The sequence below is a fragment of the Rhea americana genome, unplaced genomic scaffold (assembly GCF_003343005.1).
Source record: "Rhea americana isolate MKP2758 unplaced genomic scaffold, rheAme1 scaffold_106, whole genome shotgun sequence".
Classification (NCBI taxonomy): domain Eukaryota; kingdom Metazoa; phylum Chordata; class Aves; order Rheiformes; family Rheidae; genus Rhea; species Rhea americana.
The window spans coordinates 1,113,642-1,131,817 of NW_028185106.1; the positions used below are offsets into that span (position 1 = coordinate 1,113,642).

Below are 18,176 nucleotides of genomic sequence, written 5' to 3' on the forward strand. Positions count from 1 at the left end.
AGATTAAAGCTGAGAAAAATACTCAAGAAAAAAGCTACRATTACTGGATTTAGTGAGGCTGGTGATTCTAAATTATTGGGACAAACAAACAAGTAAATGGTATTTTACTTTTCATTTGTTTGTGCTTAAGATGGCAGATCATGAAACTAATTTGTTAAAAAGAATAATTATGCAGTGACACAGAAGGCCATATATCCTTCAGCTGTCTCACTAATTCTCTAGTAATACAAATGGCATGAGTGCTTTCCACTCTATACTTACACCACTGCACTAACTGTAACATCTATGGATAAATGATGTTCCTTTTCATCATTTAGAAGCCTTCTTCTGGGGAGTATATTTTACCGTAAGTCACTTTCTAGCTTATATGTCAAATTTAAAGAGCACAAAGATACTATTTTAGCGGCTTCAAATATCACGATTTTCTCAAGAACAGCAAAGTAACAACAGAGCCTGAAACAAAGCCAGGCAGACATCAAGATGTTCTGTGCCTTGGAAAATATGTCATTTTTACAAAGARTGAACCTGTAATTGAAACTGTGCTAACAGAGAATAATGGAAAGTGAAAAAAWTAGTCATACAAAAGAAAAGACGACCTTGATATTAGGCATAACTTAGCACTCAAAAGCTTAGCCCAGGCAGAGTCTGGCATATGAATTCTGGACAATGTCCCACGTTAGCATCTGGGGTTTTGCCTTCAATCCATGGTGAAGTGAAAAAAATACTGAAAACAACTTATTTGATGCTTACGGTGGAGGGCTTGATGGAAGAAAACACATATATTATGTGTTTTCGCTGACACTACGTAACATCGTATAAATATATATATAATATAAAAATAAACACACATATATAAAATTTTTGTATTTATTTGGTTGTGACTCAACTACATCTACACTCTCATAAATACATGCTAATAGCATTTTCATTTCTTGATTCTCATCATCTCAGTTTGCATCAGTAAAGTAGGCTGAAATGTGGCATGTTGGTCTGGTAAACCCTTATCTTCGGATTGATACGTTGTTTTATTCCAGGCTCTTAACATTTATGAAAAAAAATACAATTTCTTTCAAGTTCTGACCTGCACCATCAATAACTGACCCTGTTATGGCACTCAAACCAACAGAGACGACTGTGAATTAACAAAYTGACTAAGACATACGTCGTGAATATTTTCAGTTTGTTTTCAGTCTGTGTTGGTTAAGAAACATGTATTCCAAGATCTGATATTATCTTGCTTTGGATCACTGGAATATACTAATTAAAATCATCAAAATAAAATTTAGACGTTATAATAAAAATGGYCATTTAAGTAAAATTGAATATTGCTAGCAGCTTTTTCTACAGACAAGCATTACTGCATTACAAACAAAACATTACTATTTCTCTCGACTGTCTAAAAAAATCTTGAAATCCAAGCAAAGTCTGATGCCATGATGTCCGTGTAGGCAGTCTGAAGATAACAGAGGTGCAAGCTGTATTGTGATACAGCACCAAAACCCATTTGATACCATGCCACTTCTTTATGGTGTTCTAAGATGGGCTCTGATACTCTTAGGCAGAATAAGGAAGATGCATTTCCCTGCCTCTTTTAGAAAGGAAAGTTGCCTCAAGAATATCACCGTTCTAGGCACAATGCAGAGCTAAAGAATACCAGCTTATAATGCAGGAAGGCCAGACTGCCATGACACCTCATATTTAATAAATTCTCTAGCTAACCCTGAACAGAAATAAATACAGCAGCCAGCTGAGGGGAAGTGCTTATTCTCCTCTATTCAGCACTTGTAAAGCTGCATCCTGAGCACCATGTCCAGTTCTGGGCTTCCCCCAAGGAATCCGCGAACAAACTGGAGCAAGTCARGTGGATGGCCACCAAGATGAGTAAAGTTGTTGGAGCATCTGACATATGCAGAAAGGCTGGGAGAACCAGGGTTTGGGGAAGCCTGAAGAAAAGGGATTGACCTTCTTGCCTTCAAGTACCTAATGGGTGGTTATAGAAAAGATGCAGCCAGACTCTTCTTGGAGGTGTACAGTGAAAGGATGAGAGGCAAAAGAGCCAAGAAAAAGAGAAGAAAAAAGAAAAATGAGAAAGCCAATTGGTTCCACATTTCTAGATCACCATGCTGCTTCTTCTGTAYACAATATTATAAACTGGGCATCCTCAAGAGTTTTTTTTTTTTTCTTTCCTTTAACTATATGATTTGGGGAACTGGAAATGACCCATGTGGTATCAACAATCATTATCCTATGTTCATGCTTACTGTAAGAGACAGGCAGCAGAAATTTGGACTAGCTTAAGGGAGAATGAATAAGCATATCTGTCTTTTCAATCTTCTTAATATATTACCTTTGGTTGCATCTTTCAAAAATCCATTGAATCCTTCAGAAGGAATTTCTTTTTTTTTTCTCCAACGAAGAGATAAGACAGAGCCTGATCCTTTATTACATTAGCAATGATGAACTGCATGATCACGAACTAATGAACTGAACGGATGAACTGAAGGACTCATCCTGATATACACCAGGTTAGAATTTGGATCTCTGACTGTGCTGATATTAAAGCAGAATGCCCACTTGGTGCAATTAAAACCATTTGTCATAGTGGGGTATGAAATACTTTGCAAAATATGGTCCATTCTGAAGGTAAGAGCATCTCTGCAAACCATAGAGAGAGCAGTCTCTGGTAATGCAAAGCCTGGTATATCCTGAGAGAGACAAGCCCATCACTTCTCCTAGAATCATCTAAATCTTCTCTCTAGTTTGGTGGGAACACTAAATACAGGTATTCAACAAGCTCTCTTATCACTCATGTTTGGCAAAGTATATTGGGAAAGTACATTGAGGCTGAAAATTCTGTGCTACTCTCAAGGATTTAATCTCCTAAGTAGTATAGACAGAAATACTCCAGCAGTCGTGATAGCAGCATCTCCTACTTTTTCAAACAGGAAGCAGCACCATAATAGGGACAAATGTAAATGAAAATACCTCTTGGCTAATGTGTTTACAATGAGCTTAAAGAAGCATATAAAGGAAAGGAAACCAGAGCACTTTTAAATAACAAGATCAGCTAGGGGAGGACTGATTTGTCTAATCCTTGCTTTCAGTATCTGGGTCACTTTAAATAATCAGATGATTAAAAGGTAGGCTCCTTTTGTGAGGGCCCCAAGGGAAGCACTTGTCAAAGCACAACCTTAGCAGCTTAAGGAACTCAATTTCTTCTAAACTCAACTGTAGAAATTTTAAAATTGAAGGGAAGCATTTCCTTCTTAAAAAATAGGCTCCCAGATACAATAATTCCCTTACAGTTACTGAACGAGAGTGAACCATATTTCCTCTTTTCGGCTTTATTTTTTCAGCTATTTCTACCTCARTTACTTTGTATTTATCAAGTCTAGGTTCCTCATTTTAGATATCATATTATGAGGTGCAACTCTTTATTAGGCTTGTTTGGAATGGATGAAGGTCAGGATCCATTCTATAACATGTGCGCCATCAGACTGTATCATTTTTATTGCAGTAGAGGATAACTTACAGATAGACTTACATATCCGCAGTATTGCAGTAAGGATATTGTCACATTTGGCAGACTAACACTCTAGTTATCAGACATCTCTGACTCCTCTACAGGAGTCAGACATTACAATAGATCTTTAAGAGAAATTAGTAGTAGACAAACTTAATTTTCCAAGTGGAAGGGTTGGACTGACTAGAAYAAGTGATGCCTTGTCCACCTGGGAAGATCAAGAATATGCCACAAAAATAGACATTAATTCAGAGAAAAATTAGAGAAAATAATTCCTGTTCTAATGCACAAGCAATAACAAAAAATAGGTTTGGAGGTAAGGAAGTGATCCAGCTGTGCAAGAAGGGAACCAGTGGGCTGGGTGAAAGTGTGTGCATGTGATGAATAGCCAATGCCACCTACCTGCTTGTGGACCATGAAACATTTCAATGGCCCCTAAGCACTTTTTTGTAATCCACCGTTTTTTGAAATTCTGAATTTTGAAATTCAGAAGTACCTAGAGGATCACCAACACAAGGGAATACATACTGCAAAAGGTCATGTCATATCATGGGATGACCTTGTCTGCTCTTTAAGGAAATACAATCAAAGTTCAAAGGAGTAGTATGGATAAAACATATTTGAAAAAGTCACAGTAAATCTGTGGTTACCCATGGTACATTATAGTTTGTACCATTTAGTCACTAGACAAGGTTTTATATATTCTCAGTGACTGCAGCATGATCAGATCTGGACATGACCAAAAATGGTCAAGTCAAGAAGAGAAACTGCAACTACAATGGATTCGTGATTTGATTAAGCCTATCTAGAACTACTCACTGAACCATAAGCAGAATCAACCAGGTGGATATTTTAAGGATATTCATCCCATAAATGTATTTTCTCCAGTATTTATAACACCACGCAAAAGGCAACTCGAACTGAGCCAAACAATTGCAGACTTGTTGAATTCTAGGTGGAAATATGTCCAAAAGAAGCAGTAATTTCCAGATCTCTCTGGTCATTTCTGGGTTTGCCCTCAATTCAGCATTTGCCTGAAACATACTCAAGGAAGATGTCAGCTCTCAAATGATATGCACACAGGTGAAACTGGAGCCATTCAATTAGTAATCACTGCACAATTAGGCTTTTTATCAAAATAGAAATTACTTCTCTAAAAATAACAGTGATGACGTATTAGCTAGAAAGRAACACATTTTCAAAAAGATAGGAAGATGAAAAAAATAACAGCTCTGAAAGACCAACAGAAAACTGAAGGGCAAAGCATATTAATAAAAACCAAAATCCATAAAATCAAAGCCCTTGAATGCTTAATAGCCTCAGATAGCACAGATGGGTTTTGTAATCTCAGTGGCTGCAATTTGTTAATAGCATTTTCTGAGATAATTCTGTTTTTTCATTGGTCTAAGGAACTGGAAATCGGTGCAATGTTTCTGATGTTGGTTTTGGTAAGTTTTGATAAAGGGCAATGTTTTATGCACTTTAACTGAAAAAGAAAAGCAAAACAGTAAGTTGAACAAACTGGAATTGAGATTTTTTACCTATCAGTCTATAATCAGTGAAGAAATGTTATCATTATGGCAAATTCTTATCACTGGAAATGAGAATGACCTTGACAGATACTGAGTTCTTTAAAGAGGAAGTTATGGAGCAACTTGAATTACTTCACTGGCATTAGATCACTACCACTGAATRGCATTTAGCAGGGGCCTGAAAAAAATGAAGTGTGAAATAACAGAGATAGAAAGAGAGGATATAATATACCTTCATTATCAGCAATCGTTTCGTAAAGATTTAAGAGTGACAATGTAACATCTGTTTTTAAAAATGGAATTCAGATAAAATACAAGAAAAAGAAAATGAGCATTTCAGTCATAATTCCTTACTTTTTTGTCCAAGTTTACATTTAGTTTTGTATTTTTGTCCATTTCTAAATTTCTTAAWTAATCCCTTCCCTAATAAGATTTTTTTCACTTTGTCTTTTCATCTACGATGTATTTCCTGACAGAAAATGTAGTAATTCAAGCACATTCTCTTCAGTCATTCTCTTTTTCTCTATAACTTTGTATTTTACTTTTCGCACTAGCTGTAAAGTATGCTTGTCTTTTAATCTTTACCTTTTATCATAAATCAAATGTCTATTCTTTATTAACTTGGAAGTTTCTATTTTTTCCTGTTTTTTTTCTCCTTACTTATTTATTGTCTGTGATGCATAGCATTTGTGAGTACATCAATGCAATCTTTAGTAGAAAGGCAGCATTTATTATCCTCCTTCTATTCATGGGAAATACAGATTAAATGACTTTTCCATAGTCTCAAAAAAAGTCTCTGGTAACTCAGAATCAAGCTTTCAGAAGACTGTTCAGAACCTCGACCAAAATAATACATCCTTTCCACCCATTATCTAGGCAGTATCTGTTTAGTCATATTCAAATTCATACCACAGCTACACGAAAACATGTGCACGCACACAAAAAGTATTTAAAGTGCTGAACAGAGATATTACACCGAAGCTCATTCAACACTTACTAGGCAGAAGATAGCTCTAGGTAGTTCATTTCCTTCGCAGTGCACTAGTGCTCCCTGCTGCGGTATTGACAATGTTCTGTCCAGATGAACGGCCCACCATRGAAATGACCTTCCATCTGAAGCTACCCCTCACGAGCAGCAGCAAGAGCCTTCGACTCCAGCCTTCCGTCACAGAAGGCCACACTGCTCCCAGGTGGGAGCCTTCTAGCCTCTGGCAGGAAGACCAGGCCAGAAAGGCTTGACATAGGAGTCTATCGGGAGCTTGAGAAGGCTCCCGTGGCCCACCTTAGCCGGTTGTTCCTGCATGGCAGCAGCAGCTGCTGTGCAGGTCTCTGTGCCGAGCGCTAGAGGAACTATTTGGCTATGCAGACTTTAGCTGCTGAAGCAGCTATTCTCTGTTTCTTCAGGAAAAAGGCAGAAGGCCAGAAAGGGGAAAAAGAAATCTCCCAGTCAGATGATATCTTACTTGTATGGGGCCTTTTTTTTTTTTTTTAATCTATTTACAATATCAACCAGCAGCTACAGAAAAAAATGGTTAGACAACAGAAACTGAAGTGCCAGCATATAACTGTCCATTATATTCATCCAGAAACACGGCAAGAATCTGAACTAGGAGTTTCTTTAACATCTGCATGGTCTCTGCTGGTCTAAGCTGATATCTGACACTAAGRCCTGAGTGAAGTAAATAGGGTCTAGGGCCCTCTAGAATGAATTACAAGAAGGCAAGAACTAGGAGAACAAGGCGAGATTGAGTTAGAAATCACATAACTAGCCATGACAGACCGTTTTTTGACAGAGCTTGCACGCGTGGTGCTGCTAAGAGATATTCCCAAGAGTGTTTAGGTGTAGAGGCAGCTGGGGGACTGGCTCCCAATTAAACCCTCCTTCCCTGAGCAGAGCAGTGTTGCAAAACACCATGAAATGCCTGCATGCACACAGCAGACAGCTGACACCCCCATTATTCTGAATACTTTAACTCCTATCATGTAAATATAGATTTCCATGGACAGGATGTAAGAGCTTATGCCAGGTTGCTCACTGTCATGTTCTGAATCTACGCGTTGTTCTCTACTGAGTCAATCCCACTTGGACAACAATTCAAGCAGCAAATAAATGCCTGTTAATAGGCCTCTGAACAGCGCACAGAACATTCAATGCTAACAATAAATGTGTTTAAAACTAGAATAGCAGATAAAATAGTAACAGTGAAACCAATTTCTGATTTTGGCAGGATTATTTTTCATACTTAGAAAACATTATTTCTTTTTCCAACATAAGGAAAAGCCTTCATGACGGCTTTTTTGAGKGATAATGCTTCAGGAAAGTAACATTTTTATGACGATTTCTCTTACCACTGTCAAACCCTAACATTAAAGRCATCACTTCATCTTCTTATATAGATGAAGAAGCTGAAAAATGTATGCAGAAATTATCCAATTAGGACATTATGAAAGGCGTTTGCTAAATTTTTGAGCAATGGAATTACAGCATTCCTTAGCTTAAATTAAATGCAAGTAAAGCATGGGGAGTAACAGACCCATTTTTGTCCTGAGAGCACTCWTTAGCACAGCCTTTGAGGCAGAAAGCATAATAATAACAACAAGATGAAATCTTGGACTCAAGGCAGCTTAAACATCTTTTCAATTTCTCTGTCTTAAAATATAGAAAAGGCATAGAGGCACCTGTCCATTTTGTAGTTAGCTCATTCTGCTGATTCATCTAGTGCCCTCTATTTACTTTACCCTGCCCATCATATATTTGTCRTCTTCTATTTAGCTTACATTGTCCACCACGTATTTGTGGCATCAAACTGCAAAAAGTCCCCAGCTTCCATGTCTACGCAAGGAAAACGTTAAGCTAGTCAGATTTGGGGTGGACACATCCTTTCACAAGCTTCGCAGTGCTCCTAGCAATTAGGGAATRCTCTACAGAATAGGGCCAAGAAAAGCACCTTACACAGGCCCGGCTATGCTTCCTGAAATTCTCTTCTGTCAAGGTAGTTCCTAGCTGATTTCTCTTTTCTTGTTCTGCTCAAATATCCCAGGAAAAAAAATGAGATAAAAGCCCATTATATTGCCCACAGACAGTAAGTGCTAGAAAATTTAATCTGAAACTAATCTGCCCTTGAAGCAAGACTTGCGTTTCTCATTGTCTTAGTTTATACCATTACTGCACAAATGGTATTTGTGGGCATCRAATGATGCATCCAGATTCAATATGAACAGTGTTAGTTAGCTTGATTTGCTTCTGAGATTGTCACAAGCTGACTACACGCTTCAGAAAGATCTTGTTTGAATGAAGAGGGCAGTTTCTTTATCACATAGTAGATTCTCATCTATACCATCTGCTCAGTTCTCCATAGCTACAGACAGTTGCCACAGTTAWGAAGGTAGCATTTACAAATAGTAACCAAATCATTTATTTGATAAATTGTTTCTAATCCTAAATACAGGAAGTAACTCATATCTCCAGTATATGCAGTCATAATGTGTTAAATTGCTGTATGGTGCTAATAGGTGTGTCTRCTTGGGAAAGCAGAGGAAATAGGAGTAGTTAGCTCCAAGCAAACCATCGTCTAGTTGGTTTGCTGTCTGCTGTTCTGTGCAAATCTAGCCCACGTTGTTTACTGGTCTGAAATCACGGCAGGGAGAAAGCTGCCGCTACTGCCTTGCCCAAATTGAAGAGAAAAGATTCTATAGGTCAGTCTTTGCAACATCACCACCAAGTTCTCTGGTACATTTGGGGAGAACAGAAAAACTTCATGTCAAAGGAAATAAGAGAGCTCTTTTTACAGTTGGTTTGGCTGTCAGGACAARGTGAATTCCCCAAGATCAAATGTAMATTCCAGCCTTTGATGCAAATTCTTTCTGATCACATAAAGAATGAGTTCAGAAGCCTAGAGTAAGTTGTCCGCAAATTTTAAAATCAACAAATAAACATGAAAAGCAATTTTATAAATCAAATATTTGATAAATTTTCTTAACAMTCATCAAATTCAAGACAAACACATGATGTAACATTTCTACACTTAACATAATTTTTGAAACTACTAATATTAAAGTCTACTAGGAAGAAGTGTTCTTAGAGATTTCAACCAATACAATGCAAGCTTATATATCATACTAGTACATAACGACTTCAATTTGTCACTTATTTTTACTTAACTTACATTCCAGCAAATGTCATCTAAGCCTCAATTTGACTGATTTGTCAGGGTTGGCACTAAAGAAAAGGTTTGGAATTACTCCCTAATTTATCAGATCTATTTTTTAAAACGAAAATAGCATCATACCTGAGATTGTGCATTGATATTGGCTCCTTCCTTAACCAGAACTTTGACAACTTCAGCCTGTCCTGCTAGTGATGCAATGTGCAGGGCTGTATTCCCCTTCTGTTACAGGGAGGTAAAAAAGAGAGACAATAATTTTCTTAATGAATCACTTCAACCAGCAGTTCTTTATAATACCCAGCATGCAGGCCTTCATTTTTTTGAGGACAGTTTTACTTTACAGTTCCATGAGGTTCCATAAACATCCTATTGAATAGAATCGATAACTGCAGCAATGAAGATTTCTTGAGTTGTTGKGTAAAGTCTACTAGGTAGAAGTGTTCTTAGAGATTTCAATCAATACAATGCAAACTAACATCCCAACCTAACTTTTGAGTGAGATTTTGGAATTTGATTGGGGCATGGAACAAAGTTACATGTCAAGTTTAACATGAGCTAACAGGTTTTTGTCTTCAGCTCCAGATATCAWGCCCTGTAGAAAGTAGCAGAAATCTAGGAGTCCTAAAATTCAAAGCAAAGTGAAATTTCCTAGTATAAGACTTAAAAGGAAAATCTGAGTATTAAGGAGMAAAACACAACTCCTTAAAGGTGGAAGAAAACCAGAATTTTTCCCTTTCCTCTAATTGGCATAAAATTAAAATGCACAGTTTTGAAAGTTCTTAATTACTCATCTATAAACAGAACTAGAAGTACAAGAGAAGCATATGCAAAAAAAAAGGGAGGGGGAGCTGCTCATACACACGAATGGCCAATTTTGATTAGTACAAGAAGCAACACRACACTAAAAAGAGTCCTTCTTGACCTTTGGATGGGGTTGCAGGTAGGTTAGGAAAATGTAGATGAAGTGCTCAATTAAAACCACAAAGAGCAACAGTGAGACCACTGCTTTTGTAAGAGGCTTACAATTTTTCAGACCAGCCTCTCAACCCCAGGTACACCATCTAAAATGGCTTTATTAAATAATCAAGCCYAGGTGCCTGAAGACTCATAAAAATGAAACAAAATTCCAGAGTCCCACCTGGAAGCTGGTGGTTCTATGAAAAGCTTCACTGTGAGGTGAATTAAAGATATTTTTGAAGGGGAAAACCTCATTTTCCCATTAGTAAAAGAAACCACAAGTGGAGCAAGAAGCTCGTTGAGCTGAGGGCCAAGTGTTAACCTGGAGGGAGATCCCAGACATCTGGCCCCACAGAACAGAGAGGTGGGAACCGAACACAAAGGCTGGGCCCAGCCAGGCTGCCTAGAGAACAGAGCAGCAGCCACCAACGCCAGGACTAAAAGGAGGAACTGCTGGGGCTGWCTGCAACCTCCATTTCCCCAGTCCCACCATGGGCTGGGCAAAGACACTAGACATAGGTCAAGCCGACAAAGCTAGCCCATCACAAAGACTCTGCCAGCAATGGGACAAGTGACATGCTGATTGAATGTTTCAGACACCCTTGTGTGTGCCTGTGTTTGGAATAGCGGCAGGCAAAAYGTATCACCCTTAAGGTTTTTTCCACTGGGTCCATAAGTGAAAGGGCTCTGGGCATGATACAATCACTTATCTATTTTTGCAGATTTGAAATAAGTCTACTATTTTGAGCTATATTCAGCCTTGCTGTAATTAGGAACTGTCACTGGAAACAATGAAATATTTGGCATTGCTAAAACTTTTTAACGCTCTCCCTGTGAACAGATTGCATAAACAATAATCTTTCCCTTTTAGTTTATTACCGATGAGCCTCAGCAAATGACATAGGCTCACAGACCATAATAGAAGTAACATTTTAAATACCAAAGGTGTATTTATCTTATTATCTTATTTTGTACTTCTTTTTTTCTAAATTTCTCCCATTTATTTCACTTTTTCTTTCGTGCATAAACTTAGCGATAAGCATAAATTACCTTAGTGGCAGAATCCACAGCTGACCCTCTTTCCAATAATTCTTGTACMAGTCCCACATGCCCTTCTTTAGCAGCCAGGTGCAGAGCATTGAGTCCATTCTGTAAGCACAAGGGCCATATCAGTTACAAATATCAGTTCTGAAGATACRCATTCCCACCTCACCCTGCTATAAGAAGATTAGTAGCTGGATTACTATTACATGTTAGCTCTCTGTCTAAATAAGTCAGATATTTTGGACTTTGCTAGTTGAGCCAAGGCACTGCGTGACAAAGCTTCTCCGATAACATTTTTCTCATACCAACAAAGACATCAAAACAAACTGTATTCTGCAACAAGCAAATAACCACAAGAAATTTCTTTCTTTTTGATGGTTTCGCACTTCCCTAGGCTATCACGGATATCACCATGAAGGCATTATTTCAAGATTTGTCAGCATAGCTAACTTCTACTTACTGTAATCTCATCTACCCTAGTGACATATTATCATCATAGAAAAATCATAGGACTTAGCCAAATTTACACAGGACATGTCTAGTGAATTAGGGTGATGTGAAGCCTAGACTCTTTTCCTTTCTTCTCGGACAGCTAATATCAACCAGAAGACCACTAGCACAAGTAGAGTAAACTATTTGTTGATCATGAATAGTTTGTAAGCCATCCATAAAGTGGTTATAACAACTACTGACTTAATACAAATGTAAATGGTTTCTGATGAACAARTCTCCACTAAACTTTGAGTTTTTGTAACCTCTTTCTTAAAGGAAAAAGAAATAATGAAAAATGAGCTAGGATTTTCAAAAAATGAAAAAAAAAGAAGAAGATGAAGAAATTAGACAGCCAAATCCTTTTCCCATTAAATGGAATAGGACACTTTATCTTATATCTTATAAATTCCAGTCATAGAAATTGTGCATCTTCCTCTTCTTTTTATCCCTATTCCGCTGAAGGTAAAACAGAAAATGACACTCCATTGTAACTGAATTGCCAACCTATTTTTCACAATCCCACGGTATTTTTCACAGTACATCAGGCAAGTGACAGCAACAGATACTGCCACTGCCCTCAGGCATTCTGCTGTTTTGCCATATTGCAAGCATCATAAATAATGCTCAGGTATCTGAATGTGTGTGTGTGATATATATACATATATATATACATATATCACACACACACATATATATACACACATATATATAAAAGCACCAAGCTTAGCACTGCATAATTTCTATCATTTTACTAGTCTCTAAGCAGTTCACAGTCACTTGAATTATGTAATGAACAAGCAGCTTTCTGGCCTTTTGTTTGTCCGTCCTCATAGGCAGTTCAAGCTTGCAATTCCCAGTGGATTTTAAAGCACTTAGCACTTCGCAGGAGACATTTAATGGGAGTAGGTCCAATGGCTACAGACACAGCAATCCAAATTCATTTCTGAAGTAACTCCATTTAATTCTGCATTTATGTAAGCAACACAGATATATTTCATGGTCAAAATCAGCAGTGCAACTCTGAGAAAAGCAAAGAAACTGAAGGAAGGATATATTCACATGCTGCCAAAAGAAAAATACTCTAAGCGGCCTGCAAGCTAGGAAATGCCAATGAGAAATGTGGTTTCAAACTCCGTTACGCAGGTGAAGCAGCAGTAACCAGATTCTTCCCCTCCCAGGGGCGCCCTCCCACCGCAGAGCTGCAGAACCCAGGGCGGGCAGCAGAGCCATGCTCCTGATCCAAAACCCATTTTTAGCCAAAATCATGTGGTGAGGTTGGCCAKATTCATCACGATGTGTAACGCTGTACATGTCAGGGAGATTTCTGCAACATCCCAGCCAGCTCTAATCTTGTTTCTCAATCTCTGCTGCATATTACATGACCATAATTACTACCTAGWGTGGTTCAAAGTTTTGAAATAGTATTTTGTGAGGAAAAACACAGCTTTCTCCTTGTTTGAGAAGAAAGAACTATTCACATATCTAATCTCCTAGATCAGTCATCAGCACTTTCTCTAAGAGAGTATGAACAGTAAGTTTTAATTCCTTATGGTTGTACACAACTGATGTATTTCTGCAAAGTGCATTAACGTTTTTCACTCTTTTTGAGCACACAGAAGTCCACAGGCAACAGCACAAAACTGAAATATTGGATGGGAGGAGGACAGCATGCCTGCAAAGTGCAATGTCCCTACATAAATTGTGTGTGCATACACACACACCTGAAGAACAAGCTTCTTTTTTAGTCCAGCGTGTGGCAGAATATGAGGAAAGCAAGGCTTGTCCCAGGGCTAGAACAGTAGCAACCTCTTAAAATATTKGTCCTTATGGCTTTAAAATATGTATCTAATGACACCCCATTAAACAGAAGAAGCTAATATGCAGCACAGATTAGGTGATTTTTTTATGATATGGGRTTTTTATCAAATTCATTAAAATACATGCAAAATTAATACAAAGAGGTTCAGTAAAAAGAATTACTAGAAGAAATTACAGCCTAAATGCAACTCTTACTATACACATTCAAATATTGTAACTATATATATTTYCTCTTATCTTTTAAAGTGAAATAGCAAATGCAAGCATTGTACTTTAAATGTTCAGGGCCAGCACAAGYGCAGCCTTAAAGCAAGCTTTGCTACTCCGTGTTCAGAAAGTTGCAATTATTTCCCAACCCACCAGGCTGATTCCTGCTACATATGATGATGGGGGTTCAGATGAAATCAGTGCCAACTCCCCCAGTCCTGCCTATTGAACCCTTGTATATTAGAGCGACAACGGTTTCTGATGCTTCCCTTCTCTCTCACATCCCTCTACCAAGAAGTTATGGGTGGGGGGGAGATTAATTTTCTGCTAAGTAAAAACATACAGCATTTGGACTGCTGTTCCTCACAAAGCACGCATATACTGTAATGTTTCTCTAAGAGGCTCGCTTGCAATTCTAACACACTCAACAGCCTTATAAGCTTMGTTGTTCAAGTGTTTCCTGCAGAGACCTATTTCCTCAGTTCTTTTTCTCCTGGGCTACTGAGCTAGCGGTTTCAGCACTTCACATCCCATGGAGTGCTAGAACACACATACCACTACTGCTCACAGCACTTCCTATACTATCTACATACATACATATCTACCTACATACTTTCACTATACCAGAAAAGCACACAAACTTCTTGTAAAGTCCTAGAAATCACAAACCTTTTCCAATTTCAATCGCTTTTCTTGTAAGATTGGCATAAAGTCTCATTACTGATGTCTGAAAATTACTCAAGGAGGTCCAAGGCACATTTGCCTTTGAATTAAATGCAGAACTGCATCCTTACAGACTACAAGTTCCTTAAGCCACTGCCTAGCACATTGTGAATGCTAAGCCATTTATTCCTTCTGGCCCACCGCTCAGGCTGCTGTTACCTCGAACAGCTTCAGTGGTTTATACTGGTCCTGCCTTCCCCTGTCATGCCAAAGCAAACCGCGACCCCACAGAAAGGCAATCTCTTGGCAGAGTATCAGCTCAATCTACCATTCCAAGGACACTAAGTCGGAGAAGGCTGCACTGCCACCAGAAGAAACAGTTTGGCTTCTACTGACCCCTCCTCAACTATTTTCTATCCCCAGCCACCCTTCAGCCAGGGTTTCCTGCAGATTAGGTCCCTGAAGAGTTCAGTATGAGGCTACGCAAATGCTTCTGCCAACACAGGAGACAGTACTGCATGGATGGCGTGACCAAGAGGCTAGAGCAAGGCCAGGATCGCTTCTTCTGTAGCAGTGCTGACTTATGCCAGCTTAAAAAAGCTTGACAAAATACAGCCCAAGCAGATGTTCAGCATTACTGTAGCTCCAGTGACAAACTGCAGACAAAAGTTGCAATATGAGCACACCATGGGGCTTTTTCACAATCCTGTCTGCGCTTAGCTGTGACAGGTATAGATGGACACCTGTCAGTCCTAGAAGCTTTAGTCATCTTCTGCTGATGAGAGTTACTGAGAAGTATAAAACAAAACAGGAAATGCATAGGTGGGGAAAGGAAAGTATTTGAAAGAAGTGAGAAAAACTTCTTCATGCAASTGAATTGAACTTCTTCATGCATTGATTTGAACTAAGGGTATATATTGACCTTTACACAAAAACCTCATAGTTTCTGTGAAATAGAATGATTTTGTYAATATTTTTAATTCTTTTAAGTTTATTTTAGTTTGAAGGTATTCATTAAGGACTTAAGATCTTTGAGGACATTTGGAAGCAAAAATGTAGATCAAYAGAGTTAATCCGCTTCTTTTCTTTGTGCTAAAAGTCTCAGCACTTGTAACTGTACTGACTCTGATGGAAGCTGGAGTGCAACACTTTCCAAATGCCTGAGTTTCTAGTTACTCTTGCCTTTGCCACACAAGAGTGGGAGTGTTAGCTGCTTTCCATTTGGACCAAATCAGGCAGTAATTAGTAGATGGTCTTACATCTCACTGTAACTCAAGCAACAAGSACACCAACCACATTATAACAAAACTAACAAAACGAAAGCAAAAGCCAAAYAGTTCTAAGATAGCCTCCAAAATATCTTCTATTTGGGTCCCATTCTGAAACGGCATTTTGCTGAAAAAATAAAAATGCATATACAAGGTTTCATTTCTGAAAAAGTACAGAGATTGCTCACTCTAAAATAAAACATATTTCCTGTGCTTTCCCTGCTAGGCAGCTAGGGCACAACCACATAGCTACCCCACTCAATTCCCCTGAAGGAAGGAAGACTCCCCAGGTTGCAGAAAGAGCTGCCATGCTTCATTCCCTGTTTCCTACCTTCCCACTCCTAATAAAAATCACAGGACATCAGTAATCACAGCAATCTGAGGGCTGCCAACTGAACTCACTTTAGGCAGCTCTGTGAGGAATTTAATATGAAACCAAAATATGAGCTTGCAAGAAGCTGAAATGACTATACATGCTTAAAGGAACAATGAAGGTTAACAAATTGTGCTCAGTAGCTCTAYGTCAGATGCCTGTCACCGTTCTTCTTGTACTTGTAGAGTCCCAGTGCCAGAGAGTAGTCAATGTCTTCAGGAAAACAGATTATCTAATACATATAGAAGAGTTTTCCCTGTTTTCCAGGGACTGAGACAATTCAGACTAGACATTAATATTATTCATAGATCTGAAAGGGCTACTTCAGCATTTTCTGCTTTGTACTATTTGCCRAAAGCTCAAAATATTCCATATAGTCTAGAAAATTCCTAAGTTAACTCAGCCTAGACATCACGTAAAATTAGTAATTTTATTAAATCACGTTGATGTGGGATTCTTTTTGCACACTGGTCCAGCTTTGATACTGACAACAGGACAAAATCACAGCATGTGAAAGTTGGTGGTGTTGTACCATCCAGGAGCAACTCTGTTTCAAGCAGCTGAGAAATTAAGCAGCGTCTATTCTGAAGTTTTCATTTATCTGATTCAGATTTCATCTATCAAACATCATTGGAAAAAGAAGTCCCTGCTTTGTATGATATTTTTAAGATGCTCTTATGAAAGAGGAGCATCCTACAGAAGATGACTCTGCAGCAACCCTAGTCATAGAGTATTCCTCACACAGTAAGAGAGAGGATATGAACTTTGAGGAAAAAAAAATAATAAATGTTTCCAAGGGATTATCATACTAACTGTGCTCTGTCTGGTGGAGGATCCTCCTTGTGAATATTGCAGTTTATTATCAAGACTAAAATTTGCTRGGTCTATATGAAAATATTTATGAAAAGTRCTTTTCAGTTACGAGTATCAGAACTTGCACTCTCCTAATTGTGTGAACTTGACAAACTTGAAGTTTGTCGAGTTCTSTCCCATATAACACATTTTTTTCTTYGCAGTAAGTTCTTTAAAGGAAACTTTCTTCTAACCAGTAAGACAAGATCTTTTTTTCTGTATGCTTTCAATAAGCAGAGCAYGGAAAGCCCCAGGTTTTCTCCTGCTCTTCATTAATTCCTTGGCACAGACAGCAACAGAACATTTCTCACTTGAATACTCTAACTTCCACTTGACACATGACTGCTTTAATCATCTGCAGCCTTTCTTCAGCAGTGAAGATAATGCCTCAAAATATTTTAGATTATTTCATTTCTTATTCTTCTATTCTTTTTTTTACAAAAATAAAGTGGCCACAATTATGGGTTTTTTTAATTAGTTTTGACATTTTACCATCAATCATTAGCTGAACAGTCGCTAAAGTAAACAAAAAAAAAAAAAAGCACCTTCAGACTTTTTCTAGTCTGAATGTCAGCATGGAATTATCAGGAAAGGAACAAGACATTTTACTGAGGCTTTCTTGGTGGTATCAGGACGTTTCAGTCACTGTATAAAGATAACATTTCGATGGCATAAAGCTTCATTTCAGGAAAATCACTGCACTTAGGTACATACTTAAACAGAATTTAAGTGCACCTTTAAAATTGAACATGCAGTTAATGGTTTTCTACAGAATGCAGGACCTAAAGATCACGAGAAAACGATGCAATGATGAAGCTCTAGTCCTAAACACCCCCCATTCCTATGCTGGGGCTGGATATTTCTGTGCACCTACGCTCTAGCCCCCASGCCACGCAGTACAGCACAGCTCACATCCATGCCGTCCGCACTAGTTCTCCCTAGAACAGCGTAGCCACCCCACACCACGCACCACCTGCCTGTGGTCTCCTCCTGGTCTCATGTGGTGTACCAGGCCCCAAAGATACAGCCTGTATGCGTGTGTGTATGTGTCTATTTTCTATCAGGTCAAAGTACCTGAAAAAACATGAATTCTGCACCACAGGCTATCAAAGAAGAGGATATTCTTTTAGCCTGATACTATGACTAATCTGTGCTCATCATGGGGCACAATCTGACCAGGGTTTGCCAGAATAGTACTGGAAAACTACATGGAATAAATGAGGCCCTAGTGCACCCTCCTTCCTGCTGCCCAGAGCGAGCAGCCCCTGGACTAAACCATCC

The 18,176-nt window shown here is 38.5% G+C and overlaps 1 protein-coding gene across 2 annotated transcripts in view; it reads right to left on the reverse strand.

Annotated features, from left to right (window-relative positions):
• The window catches only part of ANK2 (ankyrin 2), a 158,376-nt gene that overhangs the window by 125,670 nt on the left and 14,530 nt on the right, over positions 1-18,176 (reverse strand). For both annotated transcript variants that reach the window (XM_085309110.1, XM_085309103.1), the window contains exons 3-4: positions 11,229-11,327; positions 9,345-9,443 (exon numbers count right to left, since the gene is read on the reverse strand). In XM_085309110.1, the coding sequence (XP_085165236.1) occupies positions 9,345-9,443; positions 11,229-11,327 (198 nt within the window). The remainder of the gene's footprint in view (positions 1-9,344; positions 9,444-11,228; positions 11,328-18,176) is intronic.